Raw genomic sequence first — 14850 nt, 5'->3', positions numbered from 1 at the left:
GGCGCAGTGGTTAGAGTGCAGCACTGCAGGCTACTTCAGCTGACTGCAGTTCTGCAGTTCGGCTGTTCAAATCTCACCGGCTCAGGGTTGACTCAGCCTTCCATCCTTCCGAGGTGGGTAAAATGAGGACCCGGATTGTTGTTGGGGGCAATATGCTGACTCTGTAAACCGCTTAGAGAGGGCTGAAAGCCCTATGAAGCGGTATATAAGTCTAACTGCTATTGCTATTGCTAAAAGTGCGTCTAGTCAAGGCGATGGTTTTCCCAGTTGCCATGGATGGCTGTGAAGGTTGGACCATAAGGAAGGCTGAGCGCCAAAGAATGGAGGCCTTTGAACTCTGGTGCTGGAGAAGACTCCTGCATTGAGTCCCTTGGACTGCAAGGCCATCCAACCTGTCAGTCCTGGAGGAGATCAATCCTGACTGCTCTTTAGAAGTCCAGGTCCTGAAGAGGAAACTCAAAGACTTTGGCCACCTAATGAGAAGGAAGAAGGACTCCCTGGAGAAGAGCCTCATGCTGGGAATGATGGAGAGCAAAAGAAGAAGGGGACGACAGAGAATGAGGTTGCTGGATGGAGTTTTTGAACTTAAATGGACTCTAGAGGATGGTAGAGGACAGGAAGGCCTGGAGGAACGTTATTCGAACACTTGGCAACTGGCATGCACTTATGACTATTATTCCCTCCCGGGATCATGTGATCACGTTTTGTGACCATCTGACAAGCAAAGCCAATGGGGGAAACCAGATTCATTCTAACAACTGCGTTATTAACTTAACAACTGCAGTGATTTCTTTAACAACCGTGGACAAGGAAGATAATAACGTGGGGACAAAACTCAACAACTGTCTTGTTTAGCAGTGGGAATTTTGGGCTCAATTGTTGTAGGTCAAAGACTTTTATATGTTACTCACTCAACTGCAAAAAAAACAGGAAAACTTCAGCATCTGATAAGCAACAACAGCAACAACAACAAAAAAATCTGAATTCCTTGTTACATCAAGAGCCCGTTCTCTCCCAGGAGGTATCTGGGGACTGTGTATTTCCATCTCCAGGCGTGTGGTCTCATAACTGGGTGGATATTCCAAAAATAATAAATGGAGCAGCAGTTGAAATAATACTTCTTCTGTGGTTGCCAAAAAAGCCAACGCCAACCCTGGGCTGCATTAACAGAGCAATAAAGATCAAGAGATCACGTGAAGTGTTAGTATCAATTTATAAGGCCTTGGTAAGGCCACACTTGGAATATTTGCATTCAGTTTTGGTCGCCACGATGTAGAAAAGAGGTGGAGACTCTAGAAAGAGTGCAGAGAAGAGCAAGAAAGAGGATTAGGGGACTGGAGGCTAAAACATCCGAAGAACGGTTGCAGGAACTGGGTAGGTCTAGTTTAATGAAAAGAAGGGCCAGGGGAGACCGTGACCCGTCAAAACCACGCTCGACTAAGCCGCGCCCAATTAAACCGCATTGCTGACGTCATCAACAGGGCGACAACAGCCAGCGCGGAGAAAGAAGGGCGCTTTAAATAGCGCTTTGAAAGCAAGCCGATTCAACTTAAGGTAAGGGTTAGGGTTAGGGTTAGGGTTAGGTTAAGGGTTAGGTTAAGGTTTAGGGTTAGGTTTAGGGTTAGGTTTAAGGTTAGGTTTAGGGTTAGGTTTAGGGTTAGGTTAGGGTTAGGTTTAGGGTTAGGTTAAGGGTTAGGGTTAGGTTTAGGTTTAGGGTTAGGTTTAAGGTTAGGTTTAGGGTTAGGTTTAGGGTTAGGTTAGGGTTAGGTTTAGGGTTAGGTTAAGGGTTAGGGTTAGGTTTAGGTTTAGGGTTAGGTTAAGGGTTAGGGTTAGGTTAAGGGTAAGGTTTAGGGTTAGGTTTAGGATTAGGTTTAGGGGTTAATTTTAGTGCAGTTTTGTGGTGGAACCAGGGGAGACAGTATGTTCTTGTTCTATAGAAGTGTCTACACCTCCATTTCTTTTGACCCAGCTGGGTGTTAACTCCAGCTAAGGGTCCCAATATTTGAGGGGCTGTCACAGAGAAGGAGGAGGGTCAACCTATTCTCCGAAGCACCTGAAGGCAGGGCGGAAACTAATCAAGGTTGAGATGCGACGTAGAACTGCCAGAAGACAATATTTGTAGCTCAAGGTTGAACTGTGGGGTCCTCGGCACTCTCTATAGCAATAGCAATAGCAGTTAGACTTTTATACCGCTTCATAGGGCTTTCAGCCCTCTCTAAGCGGTTTACAGAGAGTCAGCATATTGCCCCCAACAATCCGGGTCCTCATTTTACCCACCTCGGAAGGATGGAAGTCTGAGTCAACCCTGAGCCGGTGAGATTTGAACAGCCGAACTGCAGAACTGCAGTCAGCTGAAGTAGACTGCAGTGCTGCATTTAACCACTGCGCCACCTCGGCTCTCTGAGCCTGGTGGTTTTCTTGCAGACGTTTCATTAGCCAAGTAGGTAACGTCATCAGTGCTAGTAGGGGATGGGGGGGGGTTTCTTCTCATTTTATATGCCAGGGCCGTGATGGCGAACCCATGGCATGCGTGCCAGAGGTGGCACACACAGCCCTCTCTGTGGGCATGTGCGCCGTCACCAGCTGCTCTCCTGGTTTCTGGCATGCAGATGCCCAGCCGGTCTTTGCAGATGCTGGAGTGCCGAAAAATGGCCTGAAAACGCCCCCCCAAAAAACAGCCCCAAAACAGGGCGTTTTTCAGGTTGTTTCCAGGCCAAAAACAGTCTGAAAAAAGGCCTGGAAATGACCCGAAAAACAGCCTGAAAACGGCCCCCAAAAAACAGGCATTCGCGCACCAGCCAGCTGGTCTTCGGTTTTCCAGGACTCTGGCATGCGCAAAGACCAGCTGGCCCGCGCGCATGTGCGTGCTGGAAACCTGAAGATCGGGTGACCAGCATGCACATGTGCCCTGGCCAGTTGGTCTTCGGGTTTTCAGCACTGCAGCACACGCACGGAGGTTCTGTTTTGGGCAGAGGTGCTAAAAAGGTTTATCATTTAAGATAAAGTTTTAAGAGCCGAGGTGGCGCAGTGGTTAAATGCAGCACTGCAGGCTACTTCAGCTGACTGCACTTCAGCAGTTCGGCTGTTCAAAATCTCACCGGCTCAAAGTTGACTCAGCCTTCCATCCTTCCGAGGTGGGTAAAATGAGGACCCGGATTGTTGTTGGGGGCAATATGCTGACTCTGTAAACCGCTTAGAGAGGGCTGAAAGCCCTATGAAGCGGTATATAAGTCTAACTATTGCTATTGCTATCATCACTGTGCTAGTGGGTTGTCCTGTCAATGTTGCTGGGTGTGGGCTTAGTGGTTCCTTGATTAAGCTGTGTAATGTTAATTTGTTTGCCTGAATTCTAGTTCCTTGACTCTGGGGTATTGTTGGCTTCTTGACCGTTGGTCTGAGGATTAATCCTATAAATCAGAATTAAACTGGAAGGGGTGAGGTGCTTTGGTCTTTTTGTTTCCTTTTATGTTTTCCTTTCTGATTGTCTCTTTGGAATGGCGTGTAGATGTTATTTATCTCTGTGTTCCTATTGATGGCTGATTTGTCTGCGTGCCAGGCTTCCAGGAATTCTCCAGCACTTGGGGGCTTGGCTTGAGAGCCAAGAAAACAACCGAACTCACGAGAGCACCAAGGACCCCACGGTGCCCTTGAGTAGTTCTGTAAATGTTTTGAGTGGGTCTTATTGAAGCCACCTGTTCCTGTTAGCATTTCTGGTCCTCTGTTCTGCTTTTGCATGTTGCTGGTTGCCTCTGAAAATATGCAATTTAAAAGCAGGGTAGGAATACTGTCAATCAAATACATATACATGCTGTTGATAATGGGTACCTATTGGACAGAAACTGCTTAAGAGTCTCTCTTTCACAGCATTAAAAGCAATGGAAAGGTTGTGCTAATTTTTAAAATTATGATGTTTGAAGGCATGGGATAGAGATGACAGATGGGTAAAACAAGTGTATATTTTCAGTGGAAAGCAATGTTCTTTCTTGAATCCGCTTTCAATCATCTTAATGGCCTCCCTACAGCTGTTCATACACTCAAAATGCATGAAGTTCAATAGTATTTCCACCCTAACAGTACATTTCTTTTATTTTCTGTACTTCTCCAAGTTCTGCGTGTTTTCAAAGTTCTTTCATCCATTCTTTTTGCACTGGGTTTTTTTTTTTTTTAATTTTTATTCTTCGTCCCTTAATTTGAGATGCTGGCAAGAAAGGTGTTATTTTCCTTTTAAGCTCCATGCAAGGCAGAGAGATATGGCACAGAATGTGAGAACAGAATGACAGCCCTATTAAGTTTACTTACACGGTGGGGGGGGGGAAACGGGGCAAGAACGAGATGCAAATGTTGGTGCTAATTAACTTCTTTTCAAAGTTTGCGGAGTGCCTGCTCTAGGCTACATTACTTCCAAAAGGTATATTTATCTTGGAGGATAACTCCGTCATTTGCAGCTGAATTCTGAATTTCATTTAATTTGCCTCAACATTCTGGTGGCTGAAGAGAAACTTAACACTCGAAATGTTCTAACTCGCAGTGTCTTATTTTCACACATCTCAGATGCAGAAGGCCACTTTTGGATTTTTTTTAAAAAAAAGGGTGTTTATTTGATGGTTCTTGTCGTAAAGTTGTCTCCCTTAGTATCTCTCTGCTCATTTGCTGTGGGAGCAAAGGTGAGATTAGAATCATCCGTGTAGCTCTCTTTACTGCAATCAGTTTTGGTCACTACGATGTAGAAAAGATGTGGAGACTCTGGAAAGAGTGGAGAGAAGAGCAACAAAGAGGATTAGGGGACTGGAGGCTAAAACATATGAAGAACGGTTGCAGGAACTGGGTACGTCTAGTTTAATGAAAAGAAGGACTAGGGGAGACATGATAGCAGTCTTCCAATATCTCAGGAGCTGCCACAAAGAAGAGGGAGTCAAGCTATTCTCCAAAGCACCTGAGGACAGGACAAGAAGCAATAAAATGGAAACTAATCAAGGAGAGAAGCAACCTAGAACTGAGGAGAAATTTCCTGACAGCTAGAACAATTAATCAGTGGAACAACTTGTCTCTGGAAGTTATGAATGTTCCAACGCTGGAAGTTTTTTTTAAGAAGATGTTGGATATACATTTGTCTGAAGTGGTTTAGGGTTGGACTAAAAGATATCCAAGGTTCATTCTATTCTATTCTATTCTATTCCATTCCATATTTTCTTTTCTATTCCATTCCATATTTTCTATTCTATATTCTATATTCCCTACTCTACTCTATTCCGTCAGCCAACAGAAGTGCTGATTTGCTGATGCTTTATATAAACGAAATGTGTATTATATCAGTGATCGCGTGACCTCTCTGGATGTCATATGCTAAATAAAATAAGTAAATAAAGCCATGACTTCTATCCATTTTCTTACATTACAGCCAGAGCTGCTCTGTATCTCAGTTTATGTTCATTAATGTGGGAACTAATCAAGGAGAGAACAAACTTAGAATTAAGGAGAAATTCCCTGACAGTTAGAACAATTAAACAGTGGAACGATTTGCCTCCAGAAATCGAGGGTGCTCCCACACTGGAGGTCTTTAAGAAGAGGCTGGACAGTCGTTTATCTGAAGCGGTGTAGGGCTCTCCTGCTTGAGCAGGGGGTTGGACTAGAAGACCTCCAAGGTCCCTTCCGACTCTGTTCTTCTGTGTTGTAGCACTTAAAAAAAAATGAACCTTCCTCTATCTGTTTCCCTTCTTACCTTTGCAGAAAGGTGCTGGATATCACCTGGATCTTTTCCTGGTGGCTGTGTTGATGATCATCTGTTCCTTCATGGGTTTGCCCTGGTATGTTGCTGCGACTGTGATCTCCATCGCTCACATTGACAGCTTGAAGATGGAAACTGAGACCTCGGCACCTGGCGAACAACCCAAGTTTTTGGGAGTTAGGTATGCTGATCCGACGGGGAAGAGAGATTGAGTGCTGAGCATTCTAGGAAGCTGCCTAGCAGGGCATTCTGCACAGGCCAGAAACTGCAGGCAGCATTTTCCCCATAACTGTTGGAGCAAATATAACTTAGCGTGATGAGTCTTAGACACAGATAACATAAAGTAGATTGTGGGGTTCTTGGTGCTCTCCGAGCTGCACGGGGTTTCTTGAGAGACATTTCATTACCAAACTAGGTAACATCCTCAGGGTTTGAAGGGAGTGGTGTTAATGGAGAGAAGGAGGAGGAGGAGGAGGAGGAGGACGACGACTGTGGAGTCCTTGGTGCTGTCCGAGCTGGGTGGGTTTTCTTGCGAGATATCTACGGGGTCCTTGATGCTCTCTGATCTGGGGGGGGGTGTTCTTGCAAGACATTTCATTAACAAACTAGGCAACATCATCAGCGTTAGAAGGGAGTGGTGTTTGTGGAGAGGAAGAGGAGGAGAATATCTATGGGGTCCTTGATGCTCTCTCAGCTGGTTTTTTTTTTCTTGCAAGACATTTTATTACCAAACTAGGTAACATCATCAGTGCTAGAAGAGAATGGAGTTTGCTCTTATTTTTTTTTTTTTCATACACTAGCGGCTTGCCCTGTCAGTATTGGTGGGAGTGTTCTTGGTGGTTCCTTGGTACAGTAGATTATTGACTTAGCATGCCATAAGCTGAAGAATGTGATGGAATCTCCAGCTGGACTGGAGCGGGGGGTGTTAAGAAGGGACCAAGCTTAGAGTCTTTGCACTGGAGAAAGCGGCACAGGCCTGACACCCCCCCCCCCCCCAAGAATCCATGAAGCATTGCTAAGAGAATGCTATCAATCGGGTGAGATTCTTGTAACATAAGTGACCAGCAATAAAGCTTCTGCTTGAGACTATTCACCAGTAGTTCTGGTTGCTTGTACTTGACAAAGTACCGTATTTTTCAGAGTATAAGACGCACCTTTTCCCCTCAAAAAGAGGCTTAAAATCGGGGTGCGTCTTATACACTGAATACATCATTTTTTACCTCCCCAAACCCCACCCCCTTCATCAAAATGGACATGCATAGCCTTTAGGAGGCTTTCAGAGTGCTCCTGGGGGCTGGGGAGGGCAGAAATAGGCAAAAAATGAGCTGTTTTTTGCTCAATTGCCCCCCCCCCCCCAGCTCCCAGGAGCACTCTATAAGCCGCCTAAAGGTTATGCATGCCTTTTATTTGGCAAAAAACAGGCCCATTTTCACAAAAAATAGGCCGCTTTTTACTTGTTTTGATGGGGGCACCCCCCCCCCCCCAGGTGCACTCTACAAGCCTCCTAGAGGCTATTCATGGCCTCTTTTTGAAAAAAAAAAAGCCCGTTTTTGGGAAGTCTGCAGAGTGCCAAAACTTTTTTTTTTTTATTTGCTTCTTCAAAATCTTGGTGCGTCTTATAGTCTGGTGCATCTTATACTCTGAAAAATATGGTATTTCTTGAAAACAAATCGGTGGCAGGTGATAGAGACCAAAAAAAGTTCTTTTCTTCCTGGAGATATTGTAAGCTCATGTCATATATATATATATAAAATGTCCTTCAAATAAGAATTGGTTATGTTATTCCTGGGGTTTATTTCAGGGAGCAGAGAGTGACTGGATGTATCGTATTCCTTCTGACGGGCGTTTCCGTGTTCATGGCACCCATCTTGAAGGTAAATATACCTTTTTAGTTTGCTTATCTCTTCCCCGTTCTTCATAGAATTCTGAAATAATAAGCACCTAGCTAGGCATTTCAAAAAAGCAACATATTTTTAAGGTATTAAAAGGACTAAAATGAAACCATTAAAGAGGAATATCAAAACATCGTTGCTTTGATTTTAAGAACAGAGAAATATACTCAACCAGCAAGGAATCACGGTGTGTGCAGAAATTTTGCCTTGGCATTTGCAGAAAACGTTTTTAGAATAGAATAGAATTCTTTATTGGCCAAGTGTGATTGGAGACACAAGGACTTTGTCTTTGGTGCATATAAGCTCTCGGTGTACATAAAAGAAAATATGTATTTATCACAAATCATAAGGTACAACACTTAATGAGTGTCATAGGGTACAAATAAGCAACCAAATTATATTAGGAAACAATCAATATAAATCATAAAGATACAAGCAATAAAGTTCAGTCATACGTGGGAGGAGACGGATGAGATGAAAAAACTAAGAGTAATAGTAAATCAGACTTAGTGGGTTCACCGACAAATGCGCGCTCGACAAAAGTGCGCCAACGAAACCATGGCAAGAAAACCGCGAGTTCGAAATCGCGCCAACGAATGAGCGCAGAAGCGCGCCGACAACAGCGCGCTGACAAAAACGCGGTCTAAACCTAACCCTTACCCTTACCCTAACCCTTGCCTTAACCCTAATCGTGCTTCTGTCGGCGCTCTTTTGTCGGTGCACCTTTGTGGCCACGCTGTTGAGGTTGCGGTTTTATCACCGCGGTTTTGTCGGCGCGGTTTTGCCGGCTGTTGTCGGCCGCACATTTGTCGGGTCACGGACTTAGTGAATGGTTTGACAGTAGTGAGGGAATTATTTGTTTAGCAGAGTGATGGCATTAGGGGAAAAACTGTCCTTGTGTCTAGTTGTGTCTAGCGTCATTTTGAGGGTGAGAGTTAAAACAATTTATGTCCAGAATGTGAGGGGTCTGTAGACATTTTCACGGCCCTCTTTTTGACTTGTGTAGTATAAAGGTTCTCGATGGAAGGCAGGTTGGTAGCAATTGTTTTTTCTGTAGTTCTAATTATCCTTTGAAGTCCATGTCTGTCTTGTTGGGTTGCCTGCCCTAGCAGGACCTGGGAATATAATCCCACCTGTTTGGGAAATGCTAGGTGCCTTCACTTGGGGGTTGGTGAATGGACTTTCATCAGGCAAAGAATCAGGACCACACATTAAATTCCAGTCAAGCTGATTTATGCCTATGCACGAGAATCCGGTCAACTAACAGTCAGCACTAAATTGGCACTAGAAAAAAGCTAATGGAATTCAAAGGAGATTGGGTTACTTGTGGGAAGGTAACCATTCTAGGCTGCTTCCTCTCTTGACGCCACCCCCAGTCTCTGCCTCCTCCTACACAGCTTTCCCAAAAGTTTGGACAATTGCTGCCAACTTCCCAGTCCCAATATGGGATTTGCGCATGTGCTTGCAGATTTTCCACATGGTAAAGTGTTAAAATGTGGTCGTATGATAGTGTTTCTGGGGTGCAACGGTGCCCCGTAGTATATAATTGCTTTAAATAATTGCTGGGCAGGACTGTCGGTGGATTAATTTGTAGAGTAGCCATGGTAGTTCTGGTTCGCCTGAGTTGCAGAGGAAGAATAGCATTCTTGAATCTTGAAATCAATATATGGAACCGTCTTCAGAACTCCAGTGGATCATAGCAAACTCCAAGGGAGTTTGTTGCAGCTGTAAACAAAGGGATCCATCATCTTAATGTGTGTTTTCTCTCTCTCTCTCTCTCCCTCCCTGCTGGGCATGAAAAGCCAGAGAAAGTACAATTAGGATTCTGCTCATTTTGTTGTTACTTTTTCAAAAAAAAAAAAGTGCTTCTGGTGCTTCAACAGCTCCTTTGTTGTTTATTAACAGAGTGGTTAGGATTGCATAATTACTGTTGTGTAGAAGCGTCTGCATTAGATACAAAAATAGCTGGGAACAATTCTGCATTGAGGTGATTTCCTTAGATCAGGGCGTCAAACTTGGGGCCGACCTGGAAACAGTGAAGGACTGTCCCATGGTGCCTCTGCCAGCGAAAACGGAGCTCGGGAGGGCCGTGGGCAGCCCTCCCGAGCCCTGTTTTCACTGGCAGAGGCTGCAGGAGGCTGTCACAGCTGAAATCGGAGTTTGGGAGCCTGTTTTCGCTGGCAGACCACTTGGGCCGCCACAGCGCCCCCAACACGAGTGATGTCAAGCTGGCCACCCCCACCCTGGCCCCTCCTTTCCCAAGTTCAAACGCAACCCTGACACGGCCCTCAATGAAATTGAGTTTGACACCCCTGCTGTAGATTGTAGAGCAGGGGGTGTCGAACCTTGGTGAGTTTAAGGCCTGTGGATTTCAACTCCCAGAATTCCTCAGACAGCCCTACTGGCTGAGGTATCCTGGGAGTTGAAATTCACAGGTCTTAAAGTTACCATGGTGGGTCACGTCTATTGTAGAGTGTGCTGGGAGGGAGGTGTCTGTTTTGCCAAGGATCAGGGCCATGTTCAGGTGCCCGGGCAATTGGGGGTTTTTTTTGATCCAGAGACAATAAGCAAAGCAGTGATTAATGGGGTATTAAAAAGGGACATGGCTCAGTGGCTAAGTCGCTGAACTTGTCGATCAGGAAGGACGGCAATTCGGTGGTTCAAATCCCTAGCGCCGCGTAACTGGGTGAGCTCCCTACTTGTCCCAGCTTCTGCCAACCTAGCAGTTTGAAAGCATGTAAAAAATGCAAGTACAAAAATAGGAGCCACCTTTGGTGGGAAGGTAATAGTGTTCTCTCCTCCTTCGGCATTTAGTCATGCTGGCCACATGACCCCAGAGACTTCTTCAGACAGCGCTGGCTCTTCGGCTTTGAAACGGAGATGAGCACTGCCCCCTAGTGTCGGGAACGACTAGCACATATGAGCTCAAACAGACAAGAGTTAAAGCAGACATACCAAGCAAGATAATACCCAAATTTCTTCTAGGCTCTCAGGAACCCCATAAGGACAGCAGTGTTAGTTAAGAAGATTCTTGTGTCAACTCCTAAATTTGCCATAGTGTGGAAAGTGGGGGGAGCGCATACCACGCATACTTTCGGCTAGAGTCGGATCTCAGATTACCACAGCAGACTTGGGAGGGGTGCACCTCATTGGGGAATGTGATTTATGACACAGATTGAGGGGAGGGAAGGAACAGGGGTAAAGGTTCAGCTATATTTCAAATAATGCGAAGGTCTGACTGCACAAAAAAGGCATTGCCAAAATGCTCCTAATAAATGGTTCTCTTTTGAAATTTGACTCGAGGCTCATGAATCAATTAGGGCATTTTTTTTTTTTTTGGAAACCTGACATCTTGTGCATAACCATACATTTAAATCAGTTTAATTGGACCTTCACATGTGAAACTGATCTTTTGCACCTGACAGATAAAGAATTTAGATGGCAGATGGGGTTGTATGAGTTGTTGGCCTTTATTTGTATAAATGAGTAAATCGATGGACATAATTTATGAATCAGAGGAGGGGGGGTTGAACTCGGTGAATTGCAGATTCATAAAAGGGATTCATTAAATGTATCATCTTTCTGATTCACCGTCCTATCCTTTACGTAGGGTGTGGGAAGGATTTTTAAGCGCTCGATACATACCTGGATGATTCGAATTTTGAAAATCAGGGGAAATATATTAAGAGAATTGAAAAGAGAACCGGAGCTATAGGAAGAGGCTTTCGAAAGAGAGACAAGGGGCTTGGGCAGAAATTTTGGAAACTAGGCAATGGAAGAGAGTAGAGATGGGAGAAATACCCAGATTGAACAGCCAAAAAGTGGATGTAGGCAGAGACAAAGATCCAAGAGAGGAATATGGGAAGCAAGTCAAAAAAAGCATAGCAATTAAAGAATTGAAGCGGGTATGAGAAGGATTTTTAAGAGCTCGATACATAGCTGGATCAGTGATGAGATTCAATTTTTTTTACTACCAGTTCTGTGGGTGTGGCTTGGTGGGCGTGGCTTGGGTGTGGAAGGGGAAGGATATTGCAAAATCCTCATTCCTTCCCCACTCCAGGGGAAGGATACTGCAAAATCTCCATTTCCTTCCCACTCCAGGGGAAGGATAGTACAAAATCCCCATTCCCTTCCCACTCCAGGGGAAGGATACTGCAAAATCTCCATTCCCTCCCCACTCCAGGGGAAGAATATTCCATTCTCTCCCCACTCCGGGGAAGGATACTGTAAAATCTCCATTTCCTTCCCACTCCAGGAGAAGGATACTGTAAAATCTCCATTCCCTGCCCACTCCAGGGGAAGGATACTGCAAAATCTCCATTCCCTCCCCACTCCAGGGGAAGAATACTGCAGAATCTCCATTCTCTCCCCACTCCGGGGAAGGATACTGTAAAATCTCCATTCCCTCCCCACTCCAGGAGAAGGATACTGTAAAATCCCCATTCCCTTCCCACTCCAGGGGAAGGATACTGCAAAATCTCCATTCCTTCCCCACTCCAGAGGAAGGATACTGCAAAATCTCCATTCCCTCCCCACTCCGGGGAAGGATACTGCAAAATCTCCATTCCTTCCTCCCTCCAGAGGAAGGATACTGCAAAATCTCCATTCCCTCCCAACTCAAGGGGAAGGATATTGTAAAACCTCCATTCCTTCCCCACTCCAGAGGAAGGATACTGCAAAATCCCCATTCCCTCCTGATCAGCTGGGACTCGGGAGGCAAAGAATAGATGGGGGTGGGGCCAGTCAGAAGTGGCATTTACCGTTTCTCCGAACTACTCAAAATTTCCGCTACCGGTTCTCCAGAACTGGTCCGAATCTACTGAAGACCACCTCTGAGCTGGATGATTTGAATTTTGAGAAGCTATACCCATCCTCAGGACAACCAAACCTGGAACTGTTTGTCTTGTGCCTGTAATCAAGACTGATATCAGATTAACAATCTCTTGGTTGCAAGTCCGTGAGGACAACTGTTACTTGGCAACGTGACAAATAGGGAGCAGCGCGTTTAAACGGCCATGTGTAATAGAAAGAACTTCATGCTTACAATCAACTATTCAGTGTGTCTTCAATTGTAGCGTGCAATAAAGATTACTATCTAACCATGCTATGTCAAGTGGCTGATAAATGGGTCAGCCCAATCTGCGGTTGGCACAACCATGATTTACGGTTCCCAAGGTCTTGTCCAGCAGAACAGAGTTTTTTCAAGGAACCCGCTTGTTGGTAAACACTGCCTGCCTTTGGCGTGTGAAACTGTGTGTTATCTCAGGAGAGAGATGTTGTATGATAAAGCTATGATTTTTATCTTTTTGGCTGGCTTCGTTTCAAACGAAGCGTGCCAAATATTGCATAACAAAAACCTCTACAACTTTTTTTTTCTTTTTTTGGTAACCCCACCAATTTAGGCTTCCTGTGTTTCAACTCCACTAGGGTTAATTTCAAGCTTAGTTTGGAAAAAAAAACAAAAAACCTTGATCGCTGCTTTGGTAGCTGGAAACACAGCAGTCCAGCTCACGATATCCTTAATAGCAGCACCGAATGAAGAGATCGCTCTGAGTAGTTTGCAGAGAGCTTTGTGGACAGAGATGGAGAGCTGTGAGTAATCCAGTGAGTAATAAAATGAAACACTGGATTCTCCAAGATCTAGAGCAGTGATGGGGAACCTTGGGGGCCAAAAATGCGAGGGCGTGCACGCTATTGCACCCCGGCACCCATAATGCAAAGCACACACCCACATGTGCATGCACGTACAATCCCCCCTCCCACGATTCCCCACATGCGCGCCACACTGCTCGCCTCCAAGATGAGCTTGGTATTTCCTCGGGGGGGAGGGGGGCTGGGAGAGGCCTTTTTCACCCTCCCCATAGTCCAGGGAAGCCTCTGGAGCCTGGGGAAGGTGAAAATGACTTCTCCTGGCTCTCCAGAAGGCTGAAAATCAGCTACATGGCTCCGCATGTTACCTGCGGCATGTGTGTCATAGGTTTGCCATTCCAGATCTAAAGAAAGCCCGCCAGAGGTGGCATTCAGTCAGTTTGGACTGGCTCACTGGTAGCGGAAATCGTGGGTGGGCCTATCCATCCGCCTTGGCTCTATGCCATCCTATTTAGGCATGTTTTTTAGGCCGGGTGTATGCGTAGAAGGCCCGCGTGTGAGCAAGGTGCATGTGTGGAAGGCCGGGCAGATGTGCAGAAGGGGCACATGCACCCACGAAGCGCACACGGCGAACCGGTGGTAACAAAATGTGAAACCCACCGCTGAAACTAGCTGTTGTTGACATATACTGCTCCCTGGTCTTTGAGCCTTCAAGAACAGGGAATGGAAAGGAGGAGAGAGAGAGAGCTTGAACCCCAGCAGTCCAAGCCAAGAATTCTAATCCTCAAAATAAAAGTATCTTGCCAAGGAAATAAGGGCCTCAGGCAGCATTATGACCCACAGAATTTCAGGCTGAGCAAGTATATAAGCAGCTCTTTAGTTGAGTAATTTCTGATCCCTTCTTCTAAGGTAGGGCTACTCAACAGAGTCTCTAGGGAGTAGGCAGCATAGAAATGTCAATAAACTTAAACTTTAAAGACCTGTGGACTTCTAGCTTCCGGAATTCCCTAGCCAGCCATGGTTGCTTCTCTCCTTGATTAGTTTCCATCACCCATTGCTCGGGTGCTTTGGAGAATAGCTTGACTCCCTCTTCTTTGTGGCAGCCCCTGAGTTATTGGAAGACTGCTATCATGTCTCCCCTAGTCCTTCTTTTCATTAAACTTAGACCTACCCAGTTCCTGCAACCGTTCTTCATATGTTTTGGCCTCCAGTCCCCTAATCCTCTTTGTTGCTCTTCTCTGCACTCTTTCTAGAGTCTCCACATTATTTTTACATCGTGGCGACCAAAACAGAAGGCAGTATTCCAAGTGTGGCCTTACCAAGGCCTTACAAAGTGGTATTCATTTGATTTTGATTCTATCCCTCTGTTTATGCAGCCTAGAACTGTGTTGGCTTTTTTGGCAGCTGCTGCCCACGGCTGGCACTTATTTAAATGGTTGTCCACTAGGACTCCAAGTTCCCTCTCACAGTTACTACCATTGAGCGAGGTACCACCTATACTGTACCTGTGCAGTTTGTTTGAGATTTTTTTTCCCATTCTGTCTTTTTAATTTCAAGAGCCAAACTTCTCTAGAATACAATAACAGAGTTGGAAGGGACCTTGGAGGTCTTCTAGTCCAACCCCATGCTCAGGCAGGAAACCCT

At 45.3% G+C, this 14850-nt stretch overlaps 1 protein-coding gene across 3 annotated transcripts in view; it reads left to right on the top strand.

The window, feature by feature from the left end:
- SLC4A4 (solute carrier family 4 member 4) overlaps positions 1-14850 on the top strand; it is a 175386-nt gene that overhangs the window by 144515 nt on the left and 16021 nt on the right. For all 3 annotated transcript variants that reach the window (XM_032224275.1, XM_032224276.1, XM_032224274.1), the window contains exons 19-20: positions 5728-5906; positions 7527-7599. In XM_032224275.1, coding sequence (XP_032080166.1) covers positions 5728-5906; positions 7527-7599 — 252 coding nt within the window. The remainder of the gene's footprint in view (positions 1-5727; positions 5907-7526; positions 7600-14850) is intronic.

The sequence above is a fragment of the Thamnophis elegans genome, chromosome 9 (genome assembly GCF_009769535.1).
Source record: "Thamnophis elegans isolate rThaEle1 chromosome 9, rThaEle1.pri, whole genome shotgun sequence".
Lineage (NCBI taxonomy): Eukaryota > Metazoa > Chordata > Lepidosauria > Squamata > Colubridae > Thamnophis > Thamnophis elegans.
This window is presented reverse-complemented; position numbering and strand designations above follow the sequence as displayed.